General features: G+C 34.4%; 1 protein-coding gene across 1 annotated transcript; it reads left to right on the top strand.

Annotated features, from left to right (window-relative positions):
• Positions 1–16,135: 16,135 nt before the first annotated feature.
• On the top strand, positions 16,136–18,357 carry LOC149830034 (jacalin-related lectin 19-like). Its single transcript, XM_090015687.1, has 3 exons — positions 16,136–16,148; positions 17,023–17,235; positions 17,839–18,357. The coding sequence occupies exons 1-3, from the start codon at positions 16,146–16,148 to the stop codon at positions 18,208–18,210; spliced, it is 588 nt and encodes a 195-aa protein (XP_089871813.1). The 5' UTR covers positions 16,136–16,145; the 3' UTR covers positions 18,211–18,357.
• Positions 18,358–18,591: the final 234 nt, after the last annotated feature.

Genomic DNA, 18,591 nt, shown 5'->3' with positions numbered 1-18,591 from the left:
CTTTTATTTGGTAAAAAATTCTCATGAAATTTTGAATTTATTTAATGTAATAACTCTTTAAACTCGAATGATTGATATTCATTTTCTATAACTTTATCAAAGGTGAAATCATCAGTAATTGCCCAAGATTTTCCAACTTCACTTTGTTTATTTCTGTTGTGCATTGCTTTAAAAAATATTTAAAAAAATGGATAAATTTTGAGATGTTACAGAAATACCTTAGTTTTTTCGAGTAGTCTTTATATCGAATCTCGAGGATGAAATGTTTTTTGGAGGAGAAGGATGTAACACCTCAGAAATTTTGATACATTTTTGAAAAATAAAGATGAAATTCATGTTATAATTTTTGTTTGAATTTCAATTTGGATCTAGACATTTCAATGCTATTAATTAGATTTTTTATTTAGATACTTGTAATGATAGTATCTATATTCGGACATGGATCTCAAACAATGTATATAGAATCCATATGGTGGGACACCCATTGATGTGGTCCCTCTTAAATCTTGCAGTCCAAGATATAGACCCACGGCAAGTAAATCCGATAGAGTGTGTGTGTGTGTGTGGGGAGGGGGGGGGGGGTTCTGTCCCCCTACTTCTCTTTTATCCTAATTAGCTTAGTCAATTAGCTTATTATTTTTTTATTTCATTAAGAATCTTAATTAGTTAGGATTCTCAAATTTGTTCCTTAATTAATTTGAAATCCAAATTAGCTAGGATTTATAAAGTTTTAAGAAATCCTAATTAGCTAACATAACATAAGGGAGGTTTCCTTATTGGTGAAGGAACCTCACGAGGAAAGCTATATAAGGAGGACCTTCCTCCACTTTTCCACGTGCCCCTTATTTCTATCTCTCTCTCATACTCTGTGAAAGGATTACCCAAGAACATCTTGGATGTAGCTGCAACTCCATTGAAGGGTGCATTTGTGGTGGAAGAAGTCATTTGGTGGATACGATTTCAGGGAGTCACCGTAACTTGTACATGTGTATAGTGCTAGGATACTTCAAGCAAATACTTGTTCTAGTTATGTTAAATTCGATACTGCTTATTTTTAGTGCTAATTAAATTGCCAATAAAGTTGCTATATATAGTTTCCAACGGCACAAAAATATGGGTATAACCAAACATGCAATGCAAGTTTGATGTGTAAGTTCAATTTTTTTTTTTTACAAAAATAAGTTGTGCAAATCATTAGTAATTGCCCAAGATTTTCCAACTTCAATTTGTTTATTTTTGTTGTGCATTGCTTTAAAAAAATATTTTAAAAAAATGGATAAATTTTGGGCTGTTACAGAAATACCCCAGTTTGTTCGAGTAGTCTTTGTATCGAATCTCGAGGATGAAATGTTTTTTTGGAGGAGAAGGACGTAATGTTACGACAATGAAGCTGTACACGACACTTCAAGTACAAGGTTTTGATGATGAACAAGTGAATCAACTGCATTTCAGCTAAGGCAATGAAAAAAGATAACGGGAATGGAAGAATTCGATGAAGAATCTTTGAAGACTAGTGTGCAAATGTAAATTTCCTTAAATGTCTTAGATTCTTGTAAGAGCCTTACTTAGAGTGCATATCTCACTTGCATTACACTTAAAAATTCTTTTGAAAAACTTTTTTAAAGGAACCCTTGATGAAAATCATTTTAGAAAAATCTTTACTCACATTTTCATGTTTATCAGTCGACCAATAGACTCATCAGTCGACCAACTTTTTCACACTAATTTTTCAAAGCAAAACGTCAACTTTCTGATTAGTTGACTAATCGACTCTTAGTCGACCATATAGAATGTTTGATTTCTGAAAATTTAGCAGGAGTCAACTGAAGGTTTTCTTAGTTGATCAGACAAAATGTTTGATTTCTGAAAAATTTAACAGGAGTCGACTGAAAGCTTTTTCAGTCTACTGATGATTTCATCAGTCGACTAACTTTTTCTTTAGCCGACTAATTTTCAAATTCCAGAATTCAAAACTATTCCGTTAAAAACAGTAGTCGACTGACGATAACTGTCAGTCTGCTAATGTTTGATTTTAGTCGGCTAACTACTATTCCAGTCGACTAATACAACCGTTTTTCTAGAAACTTTTAAAAGGCGTGTCTTTTCATTTTTCAAATGAATTGACCATTCAAAAGTAACTATTTTGACACCCTTTCATACCCTCAACACATGGGATGTTTCAACAATAAATATGAGTGCATTCCACACTAAAAAACATTGAATTACAAAGATTGAATTCTTTGCTTTTCACTCATATTCATTCAAATATTTGTTTTCTCACTCACTTGATATTTTTACTCAAGTTTTTCACTCAAATTCTTTTGAGAGATAGTGAATTCGTGAGTTGAGTATTTCAACAACCTCAGAAGCCAATTGTATTTTATTTGCATTTATAAGAAAGGCTCGTAGGTTGATTGTAAGTTTATTTCTTTTTCTCTGTAAAAGGAAAAAGATCTCCTTGGTTTAAAGGTGGTGTTTGCTTTCAGTAGGGTTGTTACTGAAAGTGGGACCAGATTTGGTCTCTATGTTCTTGTGGTGACACAAGGTTGACAGTGGATATTTCAAGCAAGTTTTGCTTGAGGATTGGATGTAGGTCAAGAAGACCGAACTAGGATAAAATTTTGTATTCTTTGTGTGATTGCTGTGTGAATTTCAAAATCCTTCAAAATTCTAAAGACGTTATTTAAAAGCACTATTCACCCCCCCTCTAGTGCTAGTTGCCTTGATCTTACAACACTTTCATTTGGTATCAAAGCAAGGTTTGCTATATCGTGATTTTACCATCATTTAGCAAGACAACAACATCGTCTTCTCAGCATAAAGAATGATGCTCCTCAGTTTGTCCTCCTCTTTTTGACAGAACAAATTATGATTATTGGAAAGTAAGAATGACAATATTCTTACAATCTATGGATCTCGAAATTTGGAGGGTTGTTTCAGAAAAGTATCATGCACCATCAACTGATTTCAGCCTATGGACCGATGAAGCAAAGAAGACTGCTTCACTCAATGCCAAAACTATGAATGCGCTATATTGTGTTGTTGACAAGGTAGAGTTCAATCACATCTCTCAATGTTATACAACAAATGAAATTTGGCATACTCTTCTCGTTACTCATGAAGGTACGTCAAAGGTAAAGAAATCTAAGATTGCTTCTTTAGTTCATAAATTTGAATTGTTTAAAATGAAGCAAAATGAGTCTATATCGGACATGGTAACAAAAATGATCGATATTACTAACACTCTAAAATCCCTTGGAAAAGAATATTCGCAAGTGGATTTACTTAGAAAAATCCTAAGGTGTTTAACTTCTGAATGGGAGAGAAAAAACACAACAATAGAGAAAGCAAATGATTTAAACACCCTTTCTCTTGAAGATTTGGTTGGCAACTTAATGACATATGAAGTCCAACTTCATGATAGACAAGAAGAAGAACCCAAGAAGAAATCTCTTGCTTTTAAGGCCACTTCTGACTCTGAAGATTCAGAAGAAGATGGAGATATTGCCCTCATCACTAGGCAATTTAAAAGATTCATTAAAAAGGAAAGATTTCAAAGGAAGGTAAAGAAAACCGATTCTTCCAATTCTAATGAAGTCAAGTGCTTTAACTGCAAAAAGGCAGAACACATCAAGAAAGATTATCATTTTCTCAAAATCAAGACTAAATACCAATTCAAGAAGAAAAAGGTGTTTCACGCAAGTTGGGATGAAAGTGATTCCTCCTCCGACGAAGAATCAAATGAAGAAGTTGTCAATATGTTCTTTGTAGTACAAGAAGACTTGGTAAGTCAATTTAAGTATGATGATTTATTAGAAGCTTTTAATGATTTATATACTAGATTTAAGAGTCTAAGTTCTAAAAACAAAGAGTTAAGAACTGAAAACTTAACTTTTGACTCTAAAAATAAAGTGTTACTTCAAGAGATAGAAGATCTGAAGAAGGAAAACTTCTCTCAAACATTTGTGATAAAAAAATTGGAATTAGAACCAATGTTTTACAAGAAAAAATATAAAGTCTGAAAGAAAAATCAAATGATCTTCTTTCTATAGTGACTAAGTTCACTAATGACCAAGAAAATCTAGAAAGACTTATTGGTTCTCAAAGATGCACGGTTAGTAAAACTGGATTGGGATATAATCTCTTTGATACTCAAAACAGACCAAATTATGTGGTAAAGAATCAAAGTCAAAATTCTCAATCATTGGTTCAAAGAACTTAATTTTCTAGTCATAATAGAAATGCATCTAATCATGGTACTTATAAAGCTTATAAGCTTAAATATAATTACTCTAGAAATGCTAAATCTTTTTTATAGAAAGAATACTTATTCTTAAAGAAAACCAAAATCCAAATGGATATGGGTTCCTAAGACTAACACTCATAGACCCAAAAATAAAAGGGGTCAAATGCTTTGTCTTCAAATTTTGTTGTAGGTACATAAAATAAGGAGCAAATGGATCTTGTACAACAGTTGTTCCAAACATATGACTGGAAGGCCAAAGTTATTTTCCACCCTTCAAAGTAAAGATAGAGGAACCGTTACCTTTGGTGACAATAACAAGGGAAAAGTAATCGGTATTGGTAACATTGGTAATCCAAAATTTCACTTGATGGAAATTGTTCTTTTAGTAGATGATTATTCACGATTTACTTGGGTGGTTTTTCTAAAAAGCAAAAATGATGTTTTTTTCTGAATTTTCTAAACTTTGTAGAAGATTTACAAATGAAAAATCTACATCTATTATTACCATTCGTAATGATCATGGTGGTGAATTTGAAAATGAATCTTTTCTTAAGTTTTATGATTTACATGGTATATCTCACAACTTTGCTTTTTCTAGAGCAGCTCCACAAAACAGAGTTGTTGAAAGAAAGAATATAACTTTGCAAGAATGTGCTAGAACCATGCTTTAAGATAAAAATTTACCAAAATACTTTTGGGCTTAAACAATAAATACAACATGTTATATTTTAAACCATGTTTTTATTCGACCATTCTTACATAAAACATGTTTTGAATTGTATTATGATCGTATACCAAAGATCTCATATTTCAAATTTTTTGGTAGTAAATGCTTCTTGTTAAATACCAAAAATAATCTTGATAAGTTTGATTCAAAATCTAACGAAATAATATTTCTTGGATATTCTTCTAGAAGCAAAGCTTATCGTGTTTTTAATAAAAGAACTTATTGCATTAAAGAATCTTTACATGTATTTGATGAGAATGACGAGCAAGTTATACCTCTAAGAGAAGGAGAAGAAGTCATACTTCAAAGAGAACCTTTGATAAAACGCATTTCTCATGAAAATATTCCTCTTCCACCGATTTGAAAAGAAGTTTCTAATCATCCACATGAGTAAATTATTGAAGAAATAAAGAGTGGTGTCCAAACTAGAAGGCAATTGAAAAATTATATTGCAAATATTGCTTTCATATAAAAAATAAAACCAAAGAATATCAATGAGGCTTATGATGATGAATTTTGGCTTTTGGCCATGTCTGAAAAACTTAACCAATTTGCTATGAATGATGTATGAGATCTAGTTGATAGACCAAAGGATCATCCAGTAATTGGAACAAGATGTGCCTTCCGAAATAAGCTGAACGAAAATGGTGAAGTCATTCGAAACAAGGCAAAGCTAGTAGCACAAGGCTATAATCAAGAAGAAGACATAGATTTTGATGAAACCTATGCACCAGTGGCTTGATTAGAGTCAATTCGAATGATGCTTGCTTTTGCTAGCTACATGAATTTTAAGTTATATCAAATTGATGTTAAGAGTGCATTCTTAAATGAATACATCAATGAAGAAGTTTATGTAAAACAACCTCCGGACTTTGAAAATGAGAAATATCCAAAAAAAGTCTACAAATTAAAAAGAGCCTTGTACGAACTCAAAAAGCACCAAGAACGTAGTATGAAAGACTATAATTTTTTTTAGAATAATCTGTTTTTTCCATTGGTCGGGTAGACTCCACTTTATTTATTAAAAATCTTAATTCATATATTCTTATTATGAAAATTTATGTTGATGACATAATATTTGGTTCTACTAATGATTCTCTTTGTAAAGAATTTGCTAAAGCTATGCAGAAAGAGTTTGAAATGAGCTTGATGGGCAAATTAAAGTACTTCCTTGGACTTCAAATAAAGCAAACTGAAGAAGGAATCTTCATCAACCAGGCTAAGTATACAAAAGAACTTCTTAAAAGATTTGACATGGACTTATCGAAATAAGAGGAAGTCCTATGAGCACAACTATTTCTCTTGACAAAGATGAGAACAATAAAACTGCAGATACTAAGCTCTATAGAGGTATGATCGGGTCTCTATTATACTTAACTGCTAGTCAATCTGATATAATGTTTAGTGTTTATATGTGTGCTAGATTTCAAGCTAATCCGAAGTAATCTCACTTAATTACAGTAAAACAAATTCTTCGATACTTAAAAGATACTTCTGACTTTGGATTGTTTTACCCAAAATCATCTTCTTTCGATTTAGTTTCATATAGTGATGCATATTTTGCTGGAAGCAAGTTTGATAGCAAGAGTACTAGTGGAACTTGTCACTTCTTAGGACATTCCTTAGTTTCTTGGTTTAGTAAAAAGCAAAATTCAATGTCACTCTCGACAACTAAAGCAGAATATATAGCAGCTAGTTTAGTGTGTTCACAAATTCTATGGATGAAACAAACCTTAAGAGATTTTGGTTTGAATTACTCCACAATAACTATTTATTGTGATAACATTAGTGCTATAAATCTTTTGAAAAATCCTATTCAACACTCAAGAACTAAGCATATTGAAGTAAGACATCATTTCTTACGAGATTATGTGTTAAAAGAAGATATTTCGTTAAATTTTATACCCACTAATGCACAACATGTCGATATCTTCACTAAACCACTTAAAAATAAAGATTTTATGAGAATTAGGAGAGAGATAGGCATTTGCTCATTTTTAGATTTATAAACTTATTTTTTTTTAATATTTTGTTTTTGAAAAAATCTCAAAATTGATTTTTTTTTAGTCGACCGATGAAAATCGATTAGTTGACTGATAACTTTCTTTTAAATTTTAAATGGAAGGGACCTGATACCCCTTGGTTTTATTTTTAACAGGGAAGTCATTTTCTTTTTTAAAACACACCTGTGTGTTTTCCCCTCTTCAGAAGCCGAACACACTCCCTCTCCTCTGCCATTCCTGTCTATCTTGTACAAACCCTAGGAGATTCAATCTCTTGCCGGTCGCACTCCTCTTCCTCGCCGAAATCTTCTTGACCGTGATAGAGTGCTTCTACAACAGCTCATGATTGAGATGCCTCAACATCCCTCTGCAGCACCGGTTATCCTTCACGATGCTAGACGACATCATCCTCTCACCAGACCTCATTCTTGAAGCGTTGGAGAGCCGACATCCACAACGTTTCCGCCTGTTCCTCTCTGTGACCTCGTCAATCAGCCACTCCCTACGGCACCGCTTCTCTTCGACAAGTTCATCTTTTCTTCCGACCATGCCTCATCAGAAAGCCGCCTCTGCACAAGGTTCCCCTTCTTCATCCACACCAACAGGCAAGGGACGTCACATATTCTCTCTTAGCCTACTTAGAAATCCACTTCTATACAACACATTTGGATCTACTTCTACCCTTCCCATCTTACCCGTAGAAGTGTTCTTTTTCACGTTTATTCACGATATGATTTTGAGGCATTGTTTATAAGGATTTCACAGCTTTTTGATGCATCTTTCGATCATGATTATTATCCGTTCTTGATTCATTTGTTTTACACAAATTTGCAAATCGATCACGATACCAGTTTTATTTCCTCTCTTGTTAGAGACATTGAAATCAAGTTTGATTCCAAACTCCTTGGATAAATCCTCGATGTTCCATCTTCAGGAACTTCATTCAATTCTATTGAACTTAATGATGAAAATATTTTTGAACAAATTATTCTTCCCGGTATACCTCATTGTCCTCCCTTCAAGAATACCAATCTTCAACCTCCTGCTCGCATTGTCGGATAAATTCTTGCCCATAATGTCCTCCCTAAAACCGGATCCTTCAATTACTTTTCAACAAATCTTTCAACTACTCTTTATGTCTTATTTGGAAATATTTCTGTGAATTGGACAAACGTATATCTTACTATGTTGTGGAAACAAAAACCCTTTCTTCCATATGGATGTCTTCTTATCCGCATTTTCAAATATTTCAAAGTGCCTTTGACTAATAAAAAATCCGTTTCACAAAAGAAAATCTTTGATGAAACTGTTTTTAAATGCATGAAACTTATCTATCTAGTTCCTTCATCATTTGGATCTCCTACATCTTCGGAACCATCACCATCCGCTCTATCACCTCCATCTCAAGGAAAAAGGAAGAGATTCTCTACTGGAAAAGATGATAATGAAATTCTCAAATGCATTGAAGCTTTGGAACTTCAACATCATACATTTCGTGAAGATGTTACTCTAAAGCTTTCATCCATTCAGTCTGATATCATTGAACTCAAAGAGATGATCAAGCAACACTTCTCTTGAACTTTGTTTACTGTTATTACTTTGATAAAACAATATTTCTTTTCCTAAACATTGATAATTTTTGGAGTTGTAATATTTTGAACTTGAATTTGCATTTTGCTTATGCTATGACTGCACTTACTCCTTTTGATTATGACAAAGGGGGAGAAGTATGTGATATATGGGGAGAAGAAAAATAATTTGCATAAGAACCATATGTTATATATGCTTTGATATTGCTAACTTCTTATGTTTTGATAGCATATTGATAGGGGGAGTAAAATCTTTATCTGTCTATCATTGCTCTATTTGTGACTAGTTTGTCATCATAAAAAAGAGAGAGATTGTTACAACAATGAAGTTGTACACGACACTTCAAGTACAAGATTTTGATGATGAACAAGTGAATCAACTGCATTTCAATTAAGGCAATGAAGAAAGATAACAAGAATTGAAGAATTTAATAAAGATTCTTCAAAGACTAGTGTGCAAATGTAAATTTCTTTAAATGTCTTAGATTCTTGTAAAAGCCTTACTTAGAGTGCATATCTCACTTGCATTACACCTAAAAATTCTTTTGAAAAACTTTTCTAAAAGAACTCTTAACGAAAATCATTTTAGAAAAATCTTTACTCACATTTTCATGTTTATCAGTTGACCAATAGACTCATCAGTCGACCAACTTTTTTGCGCCAATTTTTCAAAGCAAAATGCCAACTTTCTGATTAGTCGACTAGACAGAATGTTTGATTTCTTAAAATTTAGCAAGAGTCGACCGGACATAATGTTTGATTTCTGAAAAATTTAGCAGGAGTCGACTGAAAGCATTTTCAGTCTACTGATGATTTTATCAGTCGACTACCTTTTTCTTTAGCCGATTAATTTTCAAATTCCAGAATTCAAAACTGTTCTGTTAAAAACAGTAGTCAACTGGCGATAACTGTCAGTCTGCTAATGTTTGATTTTAGTTGACTAACTACTGTTCTAGTCGACTAATATAACCATTTTTTGAAAACTTTTAAAAGGTGTATCTTTTCATTTTTCAAACAAATTGACCATTCAAAAGTGATTGTTTTGACACCCTTTCATACCCTCAACATATGAGATGTTTCAACTATAAATATGAGTGCATTCCACACTCAAAAACATTGAATTACAAAGATCAAATTCTTTGCTTTTCATTCTTATTCATTCAAGTATTTATTTTCTCACTCGATATTTTCACTCCAGGTTTTCACTCAAATTTTTTTGAGAGATAGTGAATTTGTGAGTTGAGTATTTCAACAACCTCAGAAGCCAATTGCATTTTATCTGCATTTATAAGAAAGGCTCATAGGTTTATTGTAAGTTGTTTATTTCTTTTTCTCTGTAAAAGGAAAAAGATCTCTTTGGTTTAAAGGAGGTGTTTGCCTTCAGTAGGGTTGTTACTGAAAGTGAGACCGAATTTGGTCTATATGTTCTTGTGGTGACACAAGGTTGACAGTGGATATCTCAAGCGAGTTTTGCTTTGGGACTGGATGTAGGTCAGGAAGACCGAACCAGGATAAAATCTTGTGTTCTTTGTATTTTTGCTGTGTGAATTTCAAAATCCTTCAAAATTTCAAAGATGTTATTTAAAAGCACTATTCACCCCGCTCTAGTGCTCGTTGTCTCGATTCTACAACACTTTCCTATAACACCTGAGAAATTTTGATACATTTTTTAAAAATAAAGATGAAATTCATGTTATAATTTTTGTTTGAATTTCAATTTGGATCTAGATATTTCAATGCTATTAATTAGATTTTTTATTTAGATACTTGTAATGATAATATCTATATCCGGACATGGATCTCAAACAGTGTATATAGAATCCATAAGGTGGGACACCCATTGATGTGGGCCTTCTTAAATCTTGGAGTCCAATATATTGACCCATGCCAAGTAAATCCGATAGGGGGTGTGGGGGGGGGGGGGGGGGTTGTTTCCCCCTACTTCTCTTTTATCGTAATTAGCTTAGTCAATTAGCTAATTATTTTTTTATTTCATTACAAATCTTAATTAGTTAGGATTCTCAAATTTGTTCCTTAATTAATTTGAAATCCAAATTAGCTAGGATTTATAATGTTTAAAGAAATCCTAATTAGCTAACGTAACATAAGGGAGGTTTCCTTATTGGTGAAGGAACCTCACAAGGAAGGCTATATAAGGAGGACCTTCCTCCACTTTTCCACACACCCCTTATTTCTCTCTCTCTCTCTCATACTGTATGAAAGGATTACCCAAGAACGTCTTGGATGTAGCTACAACTCCATTGAAGGGTGCATTTGTGGTGGAAGAAGTCGTTTGGTGGATACAATTTTAGGAGTCTTACGTAAAGTTCTACAATTTTGAGGTAGGTGCACCGTAACTTGTACATGTGTATAGTGCTAGGATACTTCAAGCAAATACTTGTTCTAGTTATGTTAAATTTGATACTGCTTATTTTTAGTGATAATTAAATTGCCAATAAAGTTGCTATATGTAGTTTTCTACAACACAAAAATATGGGTATAACCAAACATGCAATGCAAGTTTGACGTGTAAGTTCCAAAAAAAAAATTACAAAAATAATTTGACAAAAATTGTTTTAAAATTGTTTTTATCAATAAAAATTAATTTAATATTTTAAATATATTTGAATATTTCTTTGCTTTCCAAGTTCTCTTTGAATAGTGATGAAATAGAATGATATGGGCTTGCGGTCAAGTTTGACCAATACTTGATTGATATTTTTAAAAATGGATCTAGATTGCATCCAAGTCTAACTCAAATATCACAAAAAGTTATGCATTTATATAGGATCTAAACTTCTTCAATTGTATGGGATTAACCAAAATTTGGTGAAACATAATACCTTTCATATGAAAATATGTGTTTTTAGATATGAGTATGGGTTGGATCTAAGTTAGTCCTGAGAGAGAGAGAGAGAGAGAGAGAGAGAGAGAGAGAGAGAGAGAGAGAGAGAGAGAGAGAGAGAGAGGTCATGACCTTAATTGAAGGCAGGAAAAGTTTCCTACAAACTAGGCCTTCTTATTTGGGAAAGGTGTATGGATTGCATGACCATTTTCCTAATCCTATATGTTATAAAAGAAGAATCAAGGGTATTAGGTCTAAAAAGTTTAGATGCTTTATAACTTTTTCTTAATGGGCATTCTTGTCATGTGGGTTGATAATGCAATTAAAAATTTGTATGGTCATGTATATAAAGTGTCATTTACATGGCACATTGTAATTTTTTAAAAAATTAATGAGCTACTATTTATAATTCCCTCTCTCTCTCTCAAATGTCCCTCTCCCCTTCTAAATAGTCCTAAAATTATTAACTACCATTCTCTATCTCTCCTTCTTAATAGTCATAAAATGAAATTATTTTGTAATGTTTTACAATTATCATAAATAATATATTTATGGTTCTCATTATTTTTACTTTTAATATTGATAAATGTATATGAAGTAACGCTTTTTTATTCTCATTTGAGTTATCTTATAGGGACCAGCCATATGGGTGGGCCCATCATCGAGTAATAAATAAATAACAAAATGTATTGAAGGTAACTAAACATGGTTGATGGAAAATTTTAAATACATAGACTTTTGTGTGCACATGAATTATACTTAAAAGTCTTCTTAATAGTCATAAAATGAAATTGTTTTTGTAATGTTTTAAAGTATCTATGGTTCTCATTATTTTTACTTTTAATATTGATAAATGTATAAGAAGTAGACCTTTTTCTCATTTGAGTTATCTTATAGGGCCCGGCCGTATGGGAGGGCCAATCATCTAGTAATAAATAAATAACAAAATGTATTAAAGGTAACTAAACATGGTTAATGGAAAATTGCAAATGCGCAAACTTTTGGTGTGCAGGTGAATTAGGCTGAAAAGTTTGGTGGGTATTTGAAAATTTTCCTTTTTTTTATTTTTTTAAGTCAACCTAAAAGCACATTTGGAAGCAAGAAAGATTCTCATTAGAAAAAAACATTTTGCCTGTAAGAAGTTTTGATATGATAACCTTTCCAAAAAAAAAATTCTCTTGTTTGTGTAGCATGTGAAAAATAGTGAAAACTTGCAAAAAAAAAATGAGAGAGAAAGACCTGAAAATGGTGGTGGATGAAGATGAAGATGAAGATGGAGGAGGCTCTTATTAGGGCAGACCATGAAATGAGATATGTTGTGGGTGATTGGTTGCTCTACTGCAAAAAGAATTTTTGATAAAAAATTTCCTCCATACCCGACAAGTGAAAGAATTTTCTATAAGAAAATCATACTTTTTAAAGTTTTCTTTAAAAAAGATTCTCTTGTTTGCCATGGTCAGAAAAGTAATAGTTTTTTATTTTCTACTTTCACTTTTCCTACTATTTTCTAACTTTAGAACATGCCCTAAAGGTAACCAAAAATGGGTTTTGTAACCAACATCTCAAATTTTTTTATGACAAGGAACCCTTGCCAAAGCAAGAAAAATCCCGGGTGGGGCCCCACGACCACCCTACCTTATGCGCACCAGTGAGGTTTGATCCGGTGCCTTCATCTCAGCATCCACAAACACCTGGCTGGCCATGTGGGCTAGCCCAACGGTGGTTCCTAAATTAAGATAGTGCAATCCTACTAACGTTTGATTGCCATTTATCTTTGAGGAGATCTATGGACTACGTGGGCCCCCAAACCTTGATCTGACCTACACATAAAAGGAGAATTTTTTTTCTCGAGGTGAACTCAAAGGAGGATTTTAAATCCTTGAAACTCAGCACACACACAGGGATCTTGAGTATAGATTCTCAGGTCTCTGGTCAAAATCTCTCGGATCTGATTCAAACACACTAATTGATTCAAATATGTTATTTAAATGACCGTCCTTGAAATTGGTTGAATCGACCAACTAGATTGATGGGCCAAGTTTTACACAGTTGATCATCCGGGGTCTCACTGGTAAACGTTAGCATCCACAAAAGTCTGGTGGCAACTTGCCAAGTTAAACGTCCAAACCAACTAATGGCTGCCTCCAATTCTTGAAAAAGCAAATCCGTTTTGCAGTATTGAATTTTAACTCTTAAAGTTAGATTTAGGAACATTTCACATAAAGTAGACTAGGGCAAGTCCTGAACAACAATTTTTGCTAATTGGTCTGTTTGGTAACGTAATCAAAGACTACTGTATTTAACATGATTTTACCATAAACCAACTGTAATAAATGGATACAAATGGAGTTTTAATAAAAGACCACATTATATGCAGCATTGCTGCATGGTGAGCATGCAGCGACCTGCCTTACAGCCATCCATCCTGGCATTCCTCGAGATGGGTGCGATGTCCATCTGGAGAAATGTTGAGATGGTGGGTCAACAGTAGAGCATGCTAAGCATGCAGATCTGCTGCATAAAAACTGGCCTCTTCATAAAATCATAATTTTGAGCTATTTTTATTTATTTTATTTTATTGTTATATTGTTTGTAAAATATCAATTTTTTTTACAATTTGAAAAAGAAATTTCTGTTTTTTTAATCTCTCAGGTTTTGCCTTTCTAAGAAAACAATTTTATTAATTGATTTGTGTGGTATCACAGTCATAATTATTGGCAGAACTTGTTTCTATCGTTGATTTTACCACAAAATTTTTTGTGATAAACACATAAAAATTGAATTTCTTACTAAAACCATGAATTTGAGCCATCTTCACATTTCAAAATTTTCTATTTCATTAAATGTTTAGTTTTTCAATTTTTCTAAAAATTATCAAGATTTTCTATATTTTCGAAAACAATTTCCGTATTCCCTTTTTCCTAAAGGTCTCAAGATTTACCTTTCTTTGATATTACGATGTGTTATCGTGAACACGTGTTGAATGTACATTTGGACGTTATCGTGAACACCTTTGGATAACGTGAACACATTTGTCAAAGTCGCAGTTGACATCCGTTATGTTGTAAAATTCTGAGTTGTTTTCTTTTTTCTCTCATCCCATTAATCGTGGGATTAATCGTTGTAAGCTGTTTTAGATTCTCATCCCACAAAATGTAGGACTGTAAGCATAAAGTAGGAAGATAGTGCTCTCATTCGGTGATATGTAAAATTAAATTTTCCTTCTGTTTTCTTCGGTTGTATTCAGGTAACGGTTTTCAGGTAGAGGGGGCAGCACCTTATTCGGTTCACTTTCGGCCCTAACCTTGGACCCTTGCGAGGGGTTCAATGAGTGCATGTCGAGTGACAATGATTCCTCTTGGCTAGAAAGCTTCACTACGTTAAACTAGAAATTGACTTAAGCTAGAGTCTGAAAGTTCTTTTCTATCATAGTAGGGGGTTCCCGGCAGAGCGTGCTCAGAAGTGCCAAAATATAATATACCCCTCATTCAGTGCATCTTTAAAACTTGATGTTCACTCTAATGTTCGTGATACTTATTCAAATGCCTATGCGCTTATCACGAAAAGGCGACACACCTATTACTCGTCGGCTTGAACTTGCTCTGCACTGACAACTGTTATTGCCCTGTTCTATCGACCCGTTCAACTCTATCACTTTCGATATTCTGTTGTGCTAAGCGTACATGAGATATGCACGACTCTAAACTCGCTTTCGCTAGGCTTATGTAACTCCTTGCCTAAGACAAGCTGAGTACCATACAACCTAAACAATTCATCAATTTCCCTCTACGCGTGAGTTAGAAAGACGATGGGAAAAAAGCCTATGTATGTCTATTATGGACTTCTCACTAGATCTCCCTCTAAATAGGAAACCCTTAGTATTGTTGTGTGGATTACCTACGTGATTTGGGTCTTTTTAGATTTTTTGGAATTCAAGAGTCCTACTCAATTCTCAACATTGTGGTCTGAGCTCATTGAGGGTGTCGATTGGCTAAGGAGAATGTCGATCACCCACCTCCATGTCCGTTTCTGATAAGCGGCTCTTTCCAATTCATTGAAGCCAACAATATTTCCATGCTAAATTTGTTTCATGCATTGCTGCGAGAGAAAAACGAGCCTTTAAAAGATCACTAGTAGAATGGCCCGTCTAAAGGACAAAAATGACTACAAACGGGAGGTTAGCGTTATGGCAAGTGAATTATGTTACAGACGTTAGAATTGTGAAGCCTCTTCGAAAAGGAAAACACGTGTCAGCTGTGTTGATCACCTTAGAAGGTAATCACTTCAACTACTAGATTCGTGTTCTAGACCATCACATGCTGACCACCAAAAAGAAAGAAAGAAAGAGAAAAAGGGAAGCGAGAAAATGCAGATTCCATGCATGTTTTTTCCTATCAAGGTCTCTTAAGCGGACGGCTAGAATTGTTAGCTTTTTAACATTTTGTTAAAAAGAGTACTTCATAAAATGACAGTCGTTCATAGTGCTGGGCCAAAGATGGTACACGGATGCTTTATACAAGAGACGGGCATCAAGATAAAAACGTTTTCTTAAACTAAATGTGTTCCCTTGTATTCTCCATTCAATCATAAACCATGAGGAATCTGATACTAAATACTTGGCTGCTGTTCATTCTCTTTATGTCTCTTTTCTGCTTATATATATACATACATATGTTACTATGCTATGTATTCATAACTCTCTCTCTCTCTCTCTCTCTCTCTACGCCCCAGCAGAATGGTATGTTCTAATCGGCAACTGTTCATTGTTCTAGTCTTCTCCTAGTCTACTAGCACTGTTCCATGTCTTTGAGTTGGCTTGGGAGATCTGGGCAACTTGATTAGCGTGGAGGTGTTAGTTCAATTTGCCATTTATTTCAAATAAAAATCATAATTTTATTGCTATTTGATGAATCTTCATTTTTTAGTTTTGCTTTTTATATACAAATAATTATCTATTTTAACCAGTTTATTTATTTTTGGTTCTGAATACACTGATTTTTTTCCAATATTTTCCGAAAAACAAAATTTTCACAAAAACTTGAACATTTCCTTGCAAAGAAAATCCGCCGAGGATCCATGTACTCTAAGCCCGACACATGAATGAGGGCAAGTTCCAAGGTCGCAGTCTCGCTGACAAAAGATGTTCTTTGAAAGGTGATCAAGTCCATGAACTCTTTTAACATTTTTTGCTGAAATATAGGAGTTCATGAACTTGGCCGTGTTTCATGTGATCCCAAACATACCTCTAATGGTGAACTCTACAAAAGCAATTATTACGAAAATAGATCCTGACCATGTATTGCCTGGATCGTTAGCACGCTCACCTTTGATCGATGTAACCCTGGCCCATATCTTGGCATAGTGGAAAACTTCCAAAAAGTACTGGCAATCATATAGGGATCATGTCAAGTGGGTGAGCGACATATATATGTGGAAACCCACATGGACTTGGTTGTGCATGACCAAGTAACATCAGCCTATACTGATCAAGTCTCAACTTGGTTTTGTTATGTTTTGATAAACCCAGTTCAGCAAAATTAGGGCCCCGGCCGAATCGGTGTAAATGTAAGTATCTGAGCTCTTTGTTTCCCTTTCTTTTGTGTTTCAAGGAGCCTGGGAAAAGGTCAAACAGAAAGGCAATCAAAATTGATGCTCATGGTGGACGTGGTGGAACAGACTGGGATGATGGTATCTTTACAGGAATCCGAGAGATGAAACTGGTGTACAACTATTGCGTCGACTCAATCCGCATTGAGTATGACCTGAACGGGAAGCCCGTGCTTGCCGAGAAGCACGGCGGGGCTGGCGGGCAACATACGGCTCAAGTAAGAATCTCGACTTTATTTATCACTCAAGTATATGCATACAGCACATATGCTCCCAAGTTCATGAATTCACTTCCTAGTGATACTAAAAATGTTCTATGGTTGATGATTAATTGTAACCAAGTTCATGAACTCAACTTCTATTGATAGTAGAAGCATTCTTCGGTAGTAGAATGAATTTGAAGTACTCAGTTTCTGGTACTAGTAGGAACATTACTAAATGCACAAAGCAGTAGTTGATTGATCAGAAAAATGAATTCATAAACATGTTTATGTCTCTCTCACCATCATTTCCTACTCTATTAGTTCTGTGACTTGATCAAACTTGGTTTGTCCGTATTCAGTGTTCTTGAAGAGTATGAGAGTGGCAAACAAAGCTTGTGAACCCAATTCAGATATGAATTTGAACTTATCTTAACTGTCATATTGGTCATATCAGCATGCTAAGCTTGGGTTAGTCCGCATTGATGTAGTCATGTCAGAACCTTGAAGAAATTTGAGGTTATTGAACTGAGTCATGGGCATATTTCACTTCTATCTTTCTCCATCTACATTTTTTTCTTTCATCTTATTGCATACTAGTATATTATTTTTTTTTTGCAGATAAAACTTCATTACCCAGAAGAATTCTTAACTATGGTTAGTGGATTCTATAGTCCAGTGGTGAATGGAGGAACCCCAGTGATCAGATCGCTCACCTTCAAGAGTAACCAGAGGAGCTGGGGACCCTATGGTGTAGAACAGGGAACCCCTTTCTCTATCTCTATGGATGGTGGCTCCTTTGTTGGCTTCCATGGGCGCAGCGGCTGGTTCCTTGACTCAATAGGTTTTCACCTTGCTCCTATGCACAACCGTGGCCTACGCGACATGTTGCAGCAGAAGCTCAAGAGTTTTGGGGCTTTAGCTTCTAAAACTTTAGGTTATAATGATGATCAACATGGATCCCAAGTTAGGACTACCAACGTCACTTCATAAATCTATTGTTTCAGTGCTTGCTCTTATAGCACTAGATGGAGCTTCACTTCAGACTGCACCTTGGTTGGTGTCTGCTCTTAGTGTTATCTCATGCTTCCTGACTAGTATATATGTGTATGCATGAACAAAATAAAGCACCTTTTTTTCATAACATTGCATGTCAATTAGCAGCTTGCGCCAAGGTTGGTTATTAGTTTTGAGCCTGAAGTAGGAGTTCAGCTGGTATTTGATATAGCATGTTTTGCAACATGTGTTGCAAGTAGGGATACACACCGAACCGAGCCGGCTCGGTTAAAGCTCGGCTCGGGCTTGCCCGCTTTGTAAATGAGTTGAGCTTGAGCTGGTGTATGAAGTTCGGACGAGCTATCGAACTGAGCTTGA

This window comes from Nuphar pumila, chromosome 8 (genome assembly GCF_984573655.1).
Source record: "Nuphar pumila chromosome 8, dmNupPumi1.hap1.1, whole genome shotgun sequence".
Taxonomy (NCBI): domain Eukaryota; kingdom Viridiplantae; phylum Streptophyta; class Magnoliopsida; order Nymphaeales; family Nymphaeaceae; genus Nuphar; species Nuphar pumila.
The sequence above is the reverse complement of the archived record's forward strand: the minus strand, read 5'-3'. Positions and strand labels throughout refer to the sequence as shown.

Coding starts and splice junctions, on each gene's coding strand:
- LOC149830034 (XM_090015687.1), top strand. Junction 17,236..17,838: donor GCGGGCAACATACGGCTCAA/GTAAGAATCTCG, acceptor TTTTTTTTGCAG/ATAAAACTTCATTACCCAGA.